Source organism: Bos indicus, chromosome 3 (assembly GCF_029378745.1).
Source record: "Bos indicus isolate NIAB-ARS_2022 breed Sahiwal x Tharparkar chromosome 3, NIAB-ARS_B.indTharparkar_mat_pri_1.0, whole genome shotgun sequence".
NCBI classification, from domain to species: Eukaryota; Metazoa; Chordata; class Mammalia; order Artiodactyla; family Bovidae; genus Bos; species Bos indicus.
Genome location: NC_091762.1, coordinates 44,940,963 through 44,957,678, shown reverse-complemented (window position 1 = coordinate 44,957,678; position 16,716 = coordinate 44,940,963). Strand labels below are relative to the sequence as shown.

Below are 16,716 nucleotides of genomic sequence, written 5' to 3'. Positions count from 1 at the left end.
TGCTTGCTAACCTTTTAAAATTACATATTTTTAATCAGGCTAAGGCAGTTTTTATTTACTCCTATGTGATGACAGGTTGATTCATAAGTGGGTGTTGAAATTTATTGAATGGTTTCCTGTACCAGCTAATGTAGTATGATCTTCTCCATTATTCACTTAATTTGATGATTTATACTAAGACATTTTCTCATTTTAACCATCCTTCGATCACTGAGATAAATTCAACTTGGCCCTTGTTTGATTTGGCTAGTTCAACTTAAAATTTAGGACTTTTGTGTTTACATTTCTGAATAAGAATGATTGGTCATCATGTTGTATATTTCAAACTTATACATTTTCTGGGGTCAATTATACCCCGGTTATTTCTTCCGTCCCCTAATAAAGCTGGGGGACAGGGGAAAGAATGATTTGTAATTACCATTGTTTGTATTAGAAATGTCAGTTTTTGTATCAAGGTCATGCTATCCTCCTTAATTTCAACATGCTAGAGTAATTTGTGTGACATTGTGACTATTTATTAGGAAAAGAACTCTTCCAATAATGCATTAGGAGCAGACCCTTGTAAGTGTTCAGATGTTAGGAGCTCCATCATAGTATTGGATAGAGACAATCACAGGGTGAGGAAGAGGGATGCTTACTTGCTATACTAGTAAATCAAGCATAAGTGATGAAGGGTGAGTGATTTAATAGTAAGGTGGTTTTTTCTTAGAGAGGTAAGTGAAATTTTCCCTAGATTGCTGTTTAGAAGTAATAGATCAAAGTAGTTGAAAAAAGTTTGACTTTTCTTCTATCATCCTGGCCGTTATTCCTGAAGAAATAGACAGTGAGGAAACTTCTTTTTCAATCTGTAATTTTTATAAATGATACTTTGATAAAACTTGGTAACCTTGGCAATTAACTCACCTAGAATTATCGTGCCAATGTGTATTAATTCCTTATTAAGTATGTAGTTCAGCAACCAAGGAGATTTACTTCTAACACATTGTAATGCAGTGTGTAGTTCAAACATTTTTATCAAAAGTGTTTATTTTCTTTGGTACAGGGAAGTTGGAATGTATACCCCAGTAGTCTTAGAGACACATCTATGACCAATGCAAGCTTAACGTTTCTTTAAGATCTCCTGTTTTAAAGTTTCATATAAATATCACTACTCCATAATATATTTATATTTATGTTAATTTAAATATTTTTCTCTGATCGCCATAAAATATCTATATCAAGATTATGCCATGTTTTTTTTTTTATGACATTGATGATCCTCTAGATTATCACTGAGTATTGATGTGGATATAGAAATCCCAATTTAAGAAACACCCATCAAGGAATTCTGTAACTTGTCTCATCATGAAACTGTATCTGAGTTGGGAGGAATTTCCAGTTGAAGGGAAGATTTACCTCTGTGACATCAGTATGCCAAAAATTGAGTGAGAAAAAAAAATATTTCACATAGGGGCACTGTGCCTAGTAGGTACTCTTGACACACAGCAGATTTCAACGAATAGTTCTTGAATGAACTAATATATTTTCTAAAAATTAATCTCTGGTAAATAAGAAAAACTAAAGGCTTAAGAGAATGTTTGGAAGTATAGGGGGTCTTCTTAAGTTGCTGGACAGGTTTTTTTTAGTTATGAGGAAGTATACTTTTAAGGTCAGTTAGGCTAAGGTCCACCTGCATTTTTTATCTTAGGATTTATCATTCCATAATCAGCAAGACACTATCTCTTGTATTAGAGAGAAATAATGTATTGATGTGATGTGATAACCTAGTTCCTCAAAATAGAGGTAATTTCTGGTCTTTTTGGTCTTGCTCATCTGATTCGGAGGAGGGCCTAATGGCATGGCCTTACATGGACTGTATAGCCTGACTACATTTTCCGTTTCAGTCACCAGCACTCCCAGACATCTTGGGGGCATTTGGGGAGCTTTCTGACCTATTACCATCTCTTTGTTTCCCCAAAGTTGTTCTTTTTACATGCATGCCCTCAGTAAGGATTCCCTAATTTAGTAGAGGAGAAGGCAATGGCAACCCACCCCAGTACTCTTGCCTGGAAAATCCCATGGATGGAGGAGCCTGGTAGGCTGCAGTCCATGGGGTCGCTAGGAGTCGGACACGACTGAGCGACTTCACTTTCACTTTTCACTTTCATGCAGTGGAGAAGGAAATGGTGACCCATTCCAGTGTTCTTGCCTGGAGAATCCCAGGGATGGGGGAGCCTGGTGGGCTGCCGTCTATGGGGTCGCACAGAGTCAGACACGACTGAAGCGACTTAGCAGCAGCAGCAACGTAGTATAAGTAAACTGGAAGATTCAGTCAGGACATTTCTGAACCCTACAATAGTCCTGTCATAATCACTTCAGAGTGCCACTTTAACCCTAACATGTATTCAGTGCTTAAGTCCCAGGCACTTTGCTAACACATTATTCAAAACAGTCCTATGAAGTGAGTACTTTCTTTCTCCTCATTTTACAGATGAGGAAATGGTTCAAAGGTAGGAGGGAAAAGTCCATTTGCATGGTTCAGTTCAGTGCAGTTCAGTCTGTTGTGTCTGACTCTTTGCAACCCCATGGACTGCAGCACGCCAGGCTTCCCTGTCCATCACCAACTCCCAGAGCTTATTCAAACTCATGTCCATTGAGTTGGTGATGCCATCCAACCATCTCATCCTCTGTCATCCCCTTCCCCTCCTGCCTTCAATCTTTCCCAGCATATGGGTCTTTTCTAATGAGTCTGCTCTTCACATCAGATGGCCAAAGTATTGCAGTTTCAGCTTCAGCATCAGTCCTTCCAATGAATATTCAGGACTGATTTCCTTTACGATTGACTGGTTGGATCTCCTTGCAATCCAAGGGACTCTCAAGAGTCTTCTCCAACACCACAGTTCAAAAGCATAAATTCTTCAGGACTCAGTTTTCTTTAGAGTCCAACTCTTACATCCATACATGACCACTGGAAAAACCATAGCTTTGACTAGATGGACCTTTATTGGCAAAATGTTGGACCATGGTATAGCCAAGCAAATATAGTGAAATAATTCTTGTCTCCATTGGTAAATATAAAAGTTCTTGCCTCTGTATTGGAAAAACTTTGAAAGAAATAGCATTAAAAGATCAACCTTAAATCTTAAGAGCAAAAGTCCTACTTAATCATCTTTAAGCACACTTTATTCTTTTAGAAGAAAAGCCTAATTATTTTTGAACGTTTAGTATTAGATCAAATATGTACACTCTGGATACATGGAGGGTTACCAGGTGGCTGAGGTGGTAAAGAATCCCCCAGCCAATGCAAGAGACACAGGCAGGAGATGCAGATTTATTCCTGAGTAAGGAAAATCTCCTGGAGGAGGAAATGGGAACCCATGCCAGTATTCTTGCCTGGGAAATCCCATGGACAGAGGAGCCTGGTGGGCTATCGTCCATGGCATCTTGAAGAGTCAGACATGACTGAAACGACTGAGCACATACTCACTGATGCATTGTAAATACCTCTTATATAGCTTATGAGCATATCAGTTCAGTTCAGTTTAGTTGCTCAGTGGTGTCCGACTCTTTGCAACCCTATGGACTGCAGCACACCAGGCCTCCCTGTCCATCACCAACTCCCGGAGTCTACCCAAAGCCATGTCCATTGAGTCCGTGATGCCATCCAACTATCTTATCCTCTGTTGTCCCCTTCTCCTCCTGCCCCCAATTTTTCCCAGCATCAGGGTCTTTTCAAATGAGTTAGCTCTTCACATCAGGTGGCCAAAGTACTGGAGTTTCAGCTTCAACATCAGACCTACCAATGAACACCCAGGACTGATCTTTAAGATGGACTGGTTGGATCTCCTTGCACTCCAAGGGACTCTCAAGAGTCTTCTCCAACACCACAGTTCAAAGGCATCAATTCTTCAGCACTCAGCTTTCTTTATAGTCCAACTCTCACATCCATACATGACCACTGGAAAAATCATAGGCTTCACTAGACGGACCTCTGTTGACAAAGTAATGTCTCTGCTTTTTAATATGCTATCTAGGTTGGTCATAACTTTCCTTCCAAGGAGTAAGCAACTTTTAATTTCATGGCTGCAGAGGTGATCCCATTTTATAAAATTTGTGTCCAAGCTTTATTATAAAATATTTTTGGCAATTTATTTGTGTGAAATATGCTCTTTTCAGCAATATTTTAAAATATTTTTTCATATTTTATTTGCAATCCTATTTTATTCACTACCCTAACTTTGATTATATCTTATTTCATTCATTAGCCTAACTGATCATACAGTTCTTATCTATATTATTTTATTTATAAATAGATATTTCTGATATAATTTTCAGGGCCACAGTTTATCACAAAGAAAAAAAATTATCTTTATTTTAGGATTCTAAAATGTTCTATCACGTATCTTTTTTATTAAGTTAATAAAATACTAATTTTCTGTGAAAAATTTTAATCATTTGTTAAAGGTAATAAACTATATTTGCATGGATTTATATAACTTTTCTATAAAATTAGATCTATTTCTGATGGTTGTAGGAAAGTATATTCTTACAAATTTAAATGTAATAGAACAATAAAATATACAAAAGGCCTATTTTAACAAAAATTATGAAAATTCTATGAGGTTTTTTCATTTCACTTTCTAAAGTCAGCTTTGAGGGAATAAGGAGGAAAAGTCCAAGGTGGTTAATTGGTTTGAGGGACTCTGCACCTGTGATTGCCTTAGCTGACGCATGCCTTGGCAGACATGTACTTCATACACTGAGTAACTATTAAAAAGAGTGGAATGGTTTATACCTGTTTAATGGTTCCCAGGGCTATCCCTTAGAATGTAGCTTTTTTTGCTAGCAATAATGAATGATCCGGGTGGATTCGTCCAAATCATTTTACCCACGTTCCCTTGACTCGTGACAAACATACACAGTGTGATATAACCACGGTTCAGAGCTATAAGTGACGTGAATGGAACAAGTACATCTATTCTTGGCTCCTTAGCCATCAGGTCTTTCTCTAGATATCTTTGAACTTAATCAAAGAAACAAAACAAGAAGCAACACCCTTCACCTGAAATCTAGGATACCTCCAAGTTGATGGGATATGACATGAACCTCATGTATCTTTTATTCTTTGGTTTGACACCCACCTCTTAGACTGTACTTAACTGGTTGAGAAATAATGAAGTATCAGATCAAATCAGATCAGTCACTCAGTCGTGTCTGACTCTTTGCGACCCCATGAATCGCAGCACGCCAGGCCTCCCTGTCCATCACCAGCTCCCGGAGTTCACTGAGACCTACGTCCATCGAGTCAGTGATGCCATCCAGCCATCTCATCCTCTGTCATCCCCTTCTTCTCTTGCCCCCAATCCCTCCCAGCATCAGAGTCTTTTCCAATGAGTCAACTCTTCGCATGAGGTGGCCAAAGTACTGGAGTTTCAGCTTTAGCATCATTCCTTCCAATGAAGTATAGTAATTATGTAATATGTTGATACTGTGTGCGTGCTAAGTTGCTTCAGTCGTATCTGACTCTTTGCAACCCCTCTTTGCAATGGATTGTATTCTGGCAGGCTCCATCCATGGGATTCTCCAGGCATGAATACTGGAGTGGGTTGCCATTTCCTCCTCCAGGGGATCTTTCAGACTCAGGGATTGTGTCTTAAACATCTCCTACATTGGCAGGCAGATTCTTTACCACTAGTGCCACCTGGGAAGCCCTTGTTGAAGGCTTGATATTAATGGTGGATTATTTTTAGCACGATCTTTTTTTTTTCCCATTGTTATTTCATTATTTTTTCCTCTGTGACCCCTGTCCCTTCTCAGGGATTTTTTTTTTTTTTTTTTTTTTTACACTTTGTAAGAATTGGAGTAAATTTTTAGTGAAATATGTCACCGGGTTGACCCCCAAAAGTTGTTACTCTGCATGACTATTACTGTTGTCTTTAGGCCTTCATTTCCTCTTACCCTACCTGACCTGTTCTTCCAGTGAATGTTATCCAGTTTAAAAGGCCAGATGATCTTTTCTTCCAGTGCCCACACTTAATAAATCACTTGTCAACCCACTACTGATTTTGTCTCAGGGTCTTCTCCTCTCAGATCCCCTCATATCTGGAACCTGATTGTTATGGTCCCTTCCTGGTCCTCTTCCCTAAAATTCTTCAGTGATTCCACTTGTTTTTTTCTTTAATTAAAAATCCAGATTCCCCCTCCCCCTGGGAAATTCTTTTAGTATCTGGCAGTTGCATGTCTCTTTTTCCTCTTTTCAGTTCAGTTCAGATGCTCACTGGTGTCTGACACTCTTTGTGACCCCATGGATTGCAGTACTCCAGGCTTCCCTGTCCATCGTTAACTCCCTCCTAAGCTTGATCAAACTCATATCCATCAAGTCGGTGATGCCATCCAACCATCTCATCTTTTGTCGTCCCCTTCTCCTCCTGGCTTTAGTCTTTCTCAGCAAATGAGTCAGTTCTTTGAATCAGGTGGCCAAAGTATTGGAGTTTCAGCTTCAGCATCAGTTCTTCCAATGAATATTCAGGACTGATTTCCTTTAGGATTGACTGGTTGGATCTCCCTGCAGTCCAAGGGACTCTCAAGAGTCTTCTCCAACACCACAGTTCAAAAGCATCGATTCTTTGGTGCTCAGCTTTCTTTATGGTCCAACTCTCACATCCATACATGACCACTGGAAAAACTATAGCTTTGACTATATGGACCTGTGTAAGCAAAGTAGTATCTCTTTTTTCTTCTTTTGCTCTTTTCCCACTCACACTCCAGGTACCAACCTTGACAAACCACTTGCAGTTTTTAGAAACTTCAAAGTAAACTTGCTTCTAGGACTATACACCCTATTTGCTTTACATGAAATGTATATCACATTTTATCTAGTTGTTTTTATTTTTCCCCTTAGGCATGAGTTCTTGGGACAGACTCAGTTTTTCACCCTTCATCTTAGTTCTTAACATAGGAAGTAAGGATGGATGCTGAGTGAGTGCTGCTGGATGAGTGAAAGGGAGTGAGCCAAATCCTCATAATTTTTCTTGCTGTTTCCACAGTCCCTGTGCAGATTAATTGGTTTCTTTCTTCCTGTCCTCCTTCCTTTCCTACTGGCCAGAATCTTTCAGTGGCTTACTTTTTCCTATAGAATTCATTTTATGCTCATTATCATTTATACCCTCTAGTCGTCAGTCTTCAGTTGGCCTGTCCAACTATATTTCCCATATTTCATCTTATGCATGTGTTAGCCACTCAGTCATGTCCAGCTCTTTTCAACACCATGGACTGTATAGCCTACCAGGCATCTCTGTCCATGGAATTCTCCAGGCAAGAATACTGGAGTGGGTAGCCGTTCCATTCTCCATGGGAGCTTCCCGATCCAGGGATCAAACCTGGGTCTCCCACATTGCAGGCAGCTTCTTTACCATCTGAGCCTCCAGGGAAGCCCATGTTTCTTCTTAACTACCTCCAAACCTATTTCTTATCCATTCTTTTATCATGCTTTATACCATAACATCTTTGTGGTTTTATTCATGCCACACCCTCATCCATTCATTGCCTAGCAGTTTAACACTTGGAATGTCCCCTACCCCTGTTAGAATCAATCCTCCATTCTGTATCTTTCTATATTTTAATTTAATTTTTTTCCTCCATTATTATATATATCACATTCTGCTTTGAATGATTGCCTTTGGTTTTTGTTTTATTTTTGCATATCTATTTTCTGTTAGAATGGCTTCTCTGGTGGCTCACTGGTAGAGAATCCAGCTGCCAATGCAGAAGATGTGGGTTCGATCCCTGGGTTGGGAAGATCCCCTTGAGAAGGAAATGGCAACCCACTCCAGTATTGCCTGAGAAATCCTGTGGACAGAGGAGCCTGGGGGACTATAATCCATGGGGTCACAAAAGAGTTGGATAAACAACAACAACAACATTCTATTAGATAACAACTCTTTGAGGTAAGAGCTGAATTAGTTTAAAGCTGAAAGCCATAGGGTTCAGTTCAGTTCATTCACTCAGTCATGTCCAACTCTTTGCAAACCCATGGACAGCAGCAAGCCAGGACTCCTTATCCAATACCAACTCTCAGAGTTTACTTAAACTCATGTCCATTGAGTCGGTGATGCCATCCAACCATCTCATCCTTTCTTATCCCCTTCTCCTCCTGCCTTCAATCTTTGTCAGTATCAGGGTCTTTTCCAATGAGTCAGTTCTTTGCATCAGGTGGCCAAAGTATTGGAGTTTCAGCTTCAGCATCAGTCCTTCCAATGAATATTCAGGGCTGATTTCCTTTAGGATTGACTGGTTGGATCTCCTTGCAGTCCAAGGGATTCTCAAGAGTCTTCTCCAACACCACAGTTCAAAAGCATCAATTCTTCGGTGCTCAGCTTTCTTTATAGTCCAACCTTCACATCCATACATAACCACTGGAAAAACCATAGCTTTGACTAGATGGACATCTGTTGGTTAAAGTAATGTCTCTGCTTTTTAATATGCTGTCTAGGTTGTTCATAGCTTGTATTCCAAGGAGCAAGCATCTTTTAATTTCATGGCTACAGTCACCATCTGTAGTGATTTTGGAGCCTCCCAAAATAAAGTCTGTTACAGTTTCCCCATCTATTTGCCATGAAGTGATGGGACCAGATGCTATCATCTTAGTTTTCCGAATGTCGAATTTTAAGCCAACTTTTTCACTCTCCTCTTTCACTTTCATCAAGAGGCTCTTTAGTTCTTCTTTGCTTTCTGCCATAAGGGTGGTGTCATCTGCATATCTGAGGTTATTGATATTTCTCCTGGCAATCTTGATTTATACAGCTTGTGCTTCATCTAGCCCAGCATTTCTCATGAGGTACTCTGCATATAAGTTAAATAAGCAAGGTGACAATATACAGTCTTGACATGCTCCTTTCCCAATTTAGAACCAGTCTGTTGTTCCATGTCCAGTTCTAACTATTGCTTCTTGACCTGCATGCAGATTTCCCAGGAGGCAGGTCAGGTGGTCTGGTATTTCCATCTCTTTAAGAATTTTTCACAGTTTGTTGTGATCGACATAGTCAAAGCCTTTGGCATACAGGCATGGTAACTTGGGGCTTTTCTGCTACACGTAGCTACAGGCAAGGTAGCTTGGGGCTATTTAGTCACTCTGGAAAGAACATGTGTTTTGACTTGGTTTGAATCTCTATGATGCCACAGAAAGTTATGTGATCTCCTTTGTATATTTCTCGCAGTTTCTCCTTTGTATATGTCTCCCAAAAGCTAGACAATATTACAAAGTTTGCACCATTATAATGCAGATTAAATGAAATAATGTATGTAAAGCCTATAGCTTAATACGGTGGCCTGTAGCAGAAATACAATAAATGCTCATTATTATTGTTGCTGTTCCTAGTACTAAAGTATTGAAGAAGGATATTGTTTTGTTTTCCTGAGCTCTTAGTATTAATGGTTTTCATTTAATCGTGTGACTTCTTTTTAGCTGAATATAACTGAAGCTAGAGATTACCACATTAGCCTGTGGTTAAATCTTAATCATTATTTTCACTATGTTACATTCTTTTATTACTTATTCTGATATTTCAACATTTTCCTGGCAAAAAGGATTGTTTACTTCTTCAGTTTTTCCACCAACAGAGGGCCAATTTTCCAGTATTTGTGAAATGAATGATTCAGACTTTAATCTTTTAAAACTCAGTCTTTATGTTGTTTTGCGATAGAAACTATGAATTGAATTTCCTACGTTTAGAGTTATTGAAACTTTGCCATGTGGTTAGAGGAGCTTCTTTGGTGTGCCAGGCACCTAACATGTTATTCTCCCACTTAGGTGAAATTATATTGAGTATTTATATTCATAACCTTGACTGCGCCATCTGTATGGACAGTTTCTTGTACCGTCCATATTTTAGCAAGAACTTGCTAAAATTGCAGTCAACTAAGGGAAGGGAGATCTAATAATATGTCCTTATAAATTGGTAGGAAAGATATAGTCCAGATTATTTCTAATTTGAATTAAGTATTTTGTGCTTATTATCAGTTAGAGTTTCCTAAAAGTTAAAATTACGGGAAGATGATTCAGTGTGAGGAAATACCTAATGTCACTTTCCTGTTTTTCAAACTAAAGTCATGATGGAGTCATCAATAAAAATGGTATATATATATATATATATATATATATATATATATATAGCCAGCAAAAATAAGAATTGGTAATATATATTTAGAATGAATTGTATAGAATTGGATATATTATCATCTACATTGGTGAGAATAAATCAAGAAATTGCACTGGAAATTAATACCTAGATCCTGGCAGAGGAATAGAATATTTCCAGAGACTAAAATACTGGAAGAGGAGAGGCAGTCAGCTCCCATTTCACCAGCTGGTGATGCTTGTGATAGATAACATTTAGTAGGCAAATTGTCAGATACTGTGAACATCAGTTAATCTGTTCATTATCTCAGGCAATTTTAAATAAAAATTTCTTTGGGATAGGTATCATTATTTTTATGTTCATTTTGTAGATGAAGAATCTAAGTTTTCAAAAAGTAGTCTACCCAATGTCATACAGCTTGTGAAAGACCAGTATGGAGTCTGAGATCAGTTCAACCTATCATTAGTCATATAATCTCAGTGCCATGCTGATAAGGCTACAAACCTTTCTGTGGATTGGAGTGAAGTCAGAGAACAGGACAGGCCTTCTTTTTTTTTTTAATTTTTATTTTTTTTTATTTTTAAACTTTACATAATTGTATTAGTTTTGCCAAATATCAAAATGAATCCGCCACAGGTATACATGTGTTCCCCATCCTGAACCCTCCTCCCTCCTCCTTCCCCATACCATCCCTCTGGGTCGTCCCAGTGCACTAGCCCCAAGCATCCAGTATCGTGCATTGAACCTGGCCTGGCAACTCGTTTCATACATGATATTTTACATGTTTCAGGACAGGCCTTCTTTAAGAATGCAGTAGCTCTGGGCCAGAGCAGAAGCACCAGCCAGCCTAGGCACCCTAACAAGGGCTAGCAAGATGGGGAGTTGCAGGTTGGTAAAGAGAAGACTGTTGTAAAGCCCTTATGGCAGTGACACCATTTTAAGCTCTGTCAAGAGGGGAAGCAAAATGAACATATGATTTAGATACTGTTTCCTGAAACTACTTTCAGTAAAGAATTTTGCAGGTCATCCCACTCTAGTACAGAGCAATTTTAGACTGCAGAACCTAAGCGGAAGAGAAAAAGTGTAGTTACAGTTGGTATAGTTACCTCTTGATCCTAGATATAAAAAAGACATTTTTCTAATCATTTCCATCTGGCTGTGAAAATGGGAAGATTTGCTCCAACAACCCAGGGAAATGAGGTTTTGTAACCAGCGCATGAGCTTTCTATGGATCCTGTTTGAGTTTGGCCTGTCAGTAATTTTACCTTAGCTTATTTGCCAGCATCCAAAGTCCACTATTAGACTTTCCATTAATTTCCTGTTGGGTTTCCAGGTGGCACAGTAGTGAAGAATCCATCTGCCAATGCAGGAAATGTAAGAGACACGGGTTTGATCTCTGAGTTGGGAAGATCCCCTGGAGTAGGAAATGGCAACCTGCTCCAGTATTCTTACCTGGAAAATTCCATAGACAGAGGAGCCTAGTGGGCTACAGTCCATTAGGTTGTAAAGAGTCAGACATGACTAAGCAACTGAGCATATATACCCACACAACCCCCTTTTAGACATCCTCTATGATTTAGCAAAATAATCACCCCATAGAGTCATTAGTTCAGTTCAGTTCAGTCACTCAGTCATGTCCGACTCTTTGCGACCCCATGAATTGCAGCACGCCAGGCCTCCCTGTCCATCACCAACTCCTGGAGTTCACCTAAACTCAGGTGCATTGAGTCGGTGATGCCATCCAGTCATCTCATCCTCTGCCATCCCCTTCTCTTCCTGCCCCCAATCCCTCGTAGCATCAGGGTCTTTTCCAATGAGTCAGCTCTTCGCATGAGGTGGCCAAAGTATTGAAGTTTCAGCCTCAGCATCAGTCCTTCCAATGAACACCCAGGACTGGTCTCCTTTAGGATGGACTGGTTGGATCTCCTTGCAGTCCAAGGGACTCACAAGAGTCTTCTCCAGCACCACAGTTCATAGGTACCCATAAAAGTAATAAATGGCCTCACTGAGATAGTTTACAAACAAAACAAGAAAGTTAAGGGAAAAAAAAAAAAAAAAACCTACATATTCCCACCATACACAAACCATGAAAACCAACCCTACATATGAAATAGATCTCCCATAGGTAATAAAGAGTCAGACACGACTGAGCAATTAACACTTTACATTTTACAGATAATAAAAGATTTATATAATACCAAACATCTAGTCTGAGGGAAATAAAAGCAAATATGGCTGCGATGAAATAGAGTCAGAGTGAAATTTCATAGCAAAATGAATGAATAAAACGTGATATTTTAAGCAAGCATTGAAAGTAAAATAATTTTTTTTTTTATTCTAAGACATACATTATTACCTTTTAGCATGTCTGTAATGGGGACCTTCTTAATGACAGCCTCTTTTGAATACTTGGATTCAAGGAATAGTAGTAATGTATAATGCCCCTTTTATTAATAAAACATGGGAGAAATGGTGTTATTTCTGCTTAACTGTCCCTGCCTTTGGTCTCACTCAATAAAACCTAGAGCCTTTACCATGGACTGCATAGTAAGATCTGGTCACCCAACTGCTTCTCTGCCTGCGTCTCCTAGGATCTTCCCTCTTTTTAACTCTGCCACCTGCTACAGTCGTACTGGTCCCCTTGCTCTTCTTGGGCCATCCAGACATGCTTCTATCTCTAGACTGATGCCCTGTGTTTTCTCTGCCAGGAATGCTTTTCCCGCTAAGAACTGCATGATTCACTCTAAGATCAGCTTTAGATATGACACTTTCTTATTTAGATTTTCCCCAGCCATCTTATCTAAAATTGCATTGTTCTTATACTCCTTATCTACCTTTCTCCTTCATTTTTCTTTTTGGTGCTTATTATCAAATGATAGATATTTCATTTGTCTTGCTTATGCTTTGTCTTTCCTGATGGAATATAAGTTCTGGTACAAGCAGGAATTTTTGTCTGTTGTCTTCATTATTGAATCTCCAGGCCCTTGAAGAACGCCTGATACATAGAAGGCACTTAATAAATATATTTATGCTGAATATAGGAATAAACAAAATATGGATAAATATATTAAAATTTGTATAAATATAATGTGTTAAATTTAAGCAATACATTGGTGGGTTCCATGCTCAAATGTTGCTGGGTGATTTGAGGAGGAGGTGTGACTGTCACACACAGCTTGTCTAATGGCGTGTGGACTAGGTGTCACATGTCCTGAGATATAAACCTGCCTCTGTTACCAGCTGAATGGAATGTAGCTAGTTAATCCCCTGGGCCTCCAGGTTGGACTGAATAATCTATATGGATGTTATAACACGTCAGTTAATTGAGCATTCTGGTCAAAACAGTTGAAAAGTGAGAAGCAGGAAAGACAAGCTGAAGATGTGAAACCGTATCTTTTAACATAAATATTATCACCACAAACAGTGGTAATGACAGAGTTATTGCAAAAGAATTTTGAGATTACTTGTAGTTCATTTTCCTTTGATTTATAAATAGTGAAACTGAGGCCCAAGGTTTGAGAGATTTATCCAAAGTCAAGTGCTATTGGTCGCAGACCTTAGAACTCTACATGATATCTCTGACCATACTGGCGACTCTTCAAAAAAAATATTCTTGTGCTTTTTAAAAATATATAATATTCGTCTTAGATTCAAAGAATTCACTTAGTGGCAGGAATGCATAGATCAACTGATCTCTCTTTGTGATCTAATTCAGCTTATAGAAGAGATTGGAAAACTGGAAGATAAAGTGGAGTGCGCTAATAATGCCCTGAAAGCAGATTGGGAAAGATGGAAACAAAACATGCAAAATGATATCAAGTCAGCATTTACAAATATGGCTGAGGAAAACATCCTGTATTATGAACAGGTAATTAGTGATATGCAGTATTGCTTTCTTTTAAAAAAGTTATCCTCTCTCTTACTTTCTGTTTGTCTTGTGTTAAAGGAGTCTGTTCAGGAACCAAGTGTCACATTCAAAATCCTCTTTGGTGGCTCAGTGCCAGTGGAGCTGCCAGTTAATAGAGCATCACTAAACCCACCCATCAACACAAATGTGTTTCCCTGTAAGAAGGTGATGAGCTTTCCTTCCTCCACAGCATGCCCAAGTGCCTAATTTGAGCTGAGCTTGCTGTGAGAGAGAATTCTGCTATCTTCATGTAAAACTCAGAATATAGGGGAAGGGAAAAGAAGTAAGTGCCATTTTGCACAAATGGCACCCCACTCCAGTACTCTTGCCTGGAGAATCCCATGGACGGAGGAGCCTGGTGGGCTACAGCCCATGGGGTTGCAAAGAGTCGGACACGACTGGGCAACTTCACTTTCACTTTCACTTTAAGATAAGACTCAGGATGACAGGAAGCGATTTAAGAAGTAGCCATAAGAAAAACCCAAATGTAATATTTATTAATGAAGCAGACAAGATATGACAAAACCACCATGAGTTGTATTCATGACTTTTAGCAGTTATACTGAAGTTGTTTTGACCAGTGCCAAATTGAAATGGTTTCATAATATATTATATAAAAAGCTACAAATATTTTATATGTTACAACTGAGCTTATTTAAACACTGATGATTTTTTTATTTTCATATTTTCCTATTCCCTAATTTTAAACAATACCAATAAACTGAACAGAATCTTATATATGAAAAAAAAATTAAATACTGTCATTTTGTTTTGTTTGTCTTCCCTTCGGTTTCTTGTCTATTATTTCCCTAATTTTAAACAATACAAATAAACTGAACAGAATCATATATATGAAAAAAAATTAAATGCTACCATTTTGTTTTGTTTGTATTCCCTTCAGTTTCTTGTTTTGACAGGATCTGACATCTTCAAAAATCATTTGATCAGGCTTCCTAATGATTCTCCTATCTGGTTAAAATTTCATTTCCTCTCCTTTTCTTACCTGGGCTTCCCAGGTGGTTCAGTGGTAAAGAATCCTCCTGCCAGTTCAGGAGACACTGGAAACACAGGTTCTATCCTTGGGTCAGGAAGATCCCCTGAAGAAGGAAATGGCAACCCACTCCAGTATTCTTGCCTGGAAAATTCCGTGGACAGATGAGCCTGACTGGTTACAGTCCATGGGGTCACCAAGAGTTGCATATGACAGCCACTGAGCATGCATGCTCCTTTTCTTGTATTGTTTGCAAAGTCAGAAAAGAAACAGAAGTTTGAATGAGCAGGAATTTAGTTCAGATCTTATACCTTCTGTCCCTTCCATCCCCACCTTTCCTCTGTAGCTATTCAAAAGGTCAAAAAAGAGCATTAGTTCCCTCTAGTTTAGTTTGGTTGGTTTTGTTTGTTTCTTTCTTTGTTTACCCTAGGAAAAATGCCTAATCAACATTTTGCTTTTCAAATGATTGTCTTTTTTGAACACAGTAGTATTTATTTTCAGTGAATTTTATGCTATTGCTTGCTTCATCTAGCTTATTTGAACATACTTTTCCTAGAAGGTATATATTAAAATACATCTTTAACCTTATCTCTGTCTGAATATATGACTATATGAAATTGATACATTAAGAAAATTATATTTTGTATTCTGTAGTGCTTGCCAGGTTAAAGGTACTTTAAAATATTTTATATTTTGCAAGATTATCTAACTAATACTGATATTTTCATTCAGCAAGAAATACTTGAGCCCCTACTACCACCACCCACTGTGCTGGGTCCTGGAGAGACCACAGTGTGCAAGACAAACACAATCTCTTTCTCATGTGGTTACAATTAAAACAAAATATTATAATAAAAAGTATAATAAGATCCAGGATAGGAAGGCTTTGCAGAGGCATCTAACCTAATCTAGAAGGAAAGAGGACGATTCCTCAGAGGATATATTTAAGCTGAGTCCTGAATAATGAATGAGAGGTAGTGAGATTCAGATGTGAAAAAGAGAGTTCCAGGAAGAGAAGACATGCACAAAAGCAGAGAGGTGAGAGAGAACATGTTCAAATTACTGAGGTTCCTTTTGGGAGAATGGTGGAGTAGAGATAGTGTTGAATTGAAAAATGAGGCTTGTAGAGGAGGAAAATGTTTCCCTCAACCCTGATAGGATCCCTGGCTGGGTCTGAAAATGAAACTGACAAAGATAAATTTATAGGAGAAAAAGCATACAAGTTGAATGAATATAAGTTCTTTGTGGCACAGGAGCCTTCATCAACAAATCAAGATCAGAAGAAACAGATCTGAGTATTTTTATGCTAGGTTTGATGAAGATTGGGTTGTCCTGTAGAGAGGGATAGGTTAAGGAGTATAACGTAAGCCCAGTAAACTGAGGGAGACTTAGCAGGGCCTTTTTGTTAAGAGTCTTCTCATGTGCTTGGCTTAGGAGGTGTCTTTTCATGTCCTTGGCTTCAGAGGTAAAGATGCACCTTTCCTCTGGGGATGAGGATCCCACCTCTTACTTGAGGATTTTATGACTTGCCTCAGGAGATAAGGGTTGGAAGAAGGTCAGAGTGACCTTCCGCTTCTGTTTCTCAAACTCATTTGTCTTATATGACAGTGTGTCATATTTTGTGTTAGTATGTCCTGAACACTATTAGGCTGAAAGTGAAAGTGAAGTCGCTCAGTCGTGTCCGACTCTTTGCGACCCCATGG

The 16,716-nt window shown here is 38.7% G+C and overlaps 1 protein-coding gene across 2 annotated transcripts in view; it reads left to right on the top strand.

Moving 5' to 3' along the window:
• SNX7 (sorting nexin 7) overlaps nucleotides 1-16,716 on the top strand; it is a 118,725-nt gene that overhangs the window by 82,334 nt on the left and 19,675 nt on the right. For both annotated transcript variants that reach the window (XR_011565789.1, XM_019957009.2), the window contains exon 8: nucleotides 13,831-13,983. Coding sequence is in view for 1 of the 2 variants with exons in the window: in XM_019957009.2 (XP_019812568.2) it covers nucleotides 13,831-13,983 (153 nt within the window). In the remaining variant the exon portion in view is untranslated. The remainder of the gene's footprint in view (nucleotides 1-13,830; nucleotides 13,984-16,716) is intronic.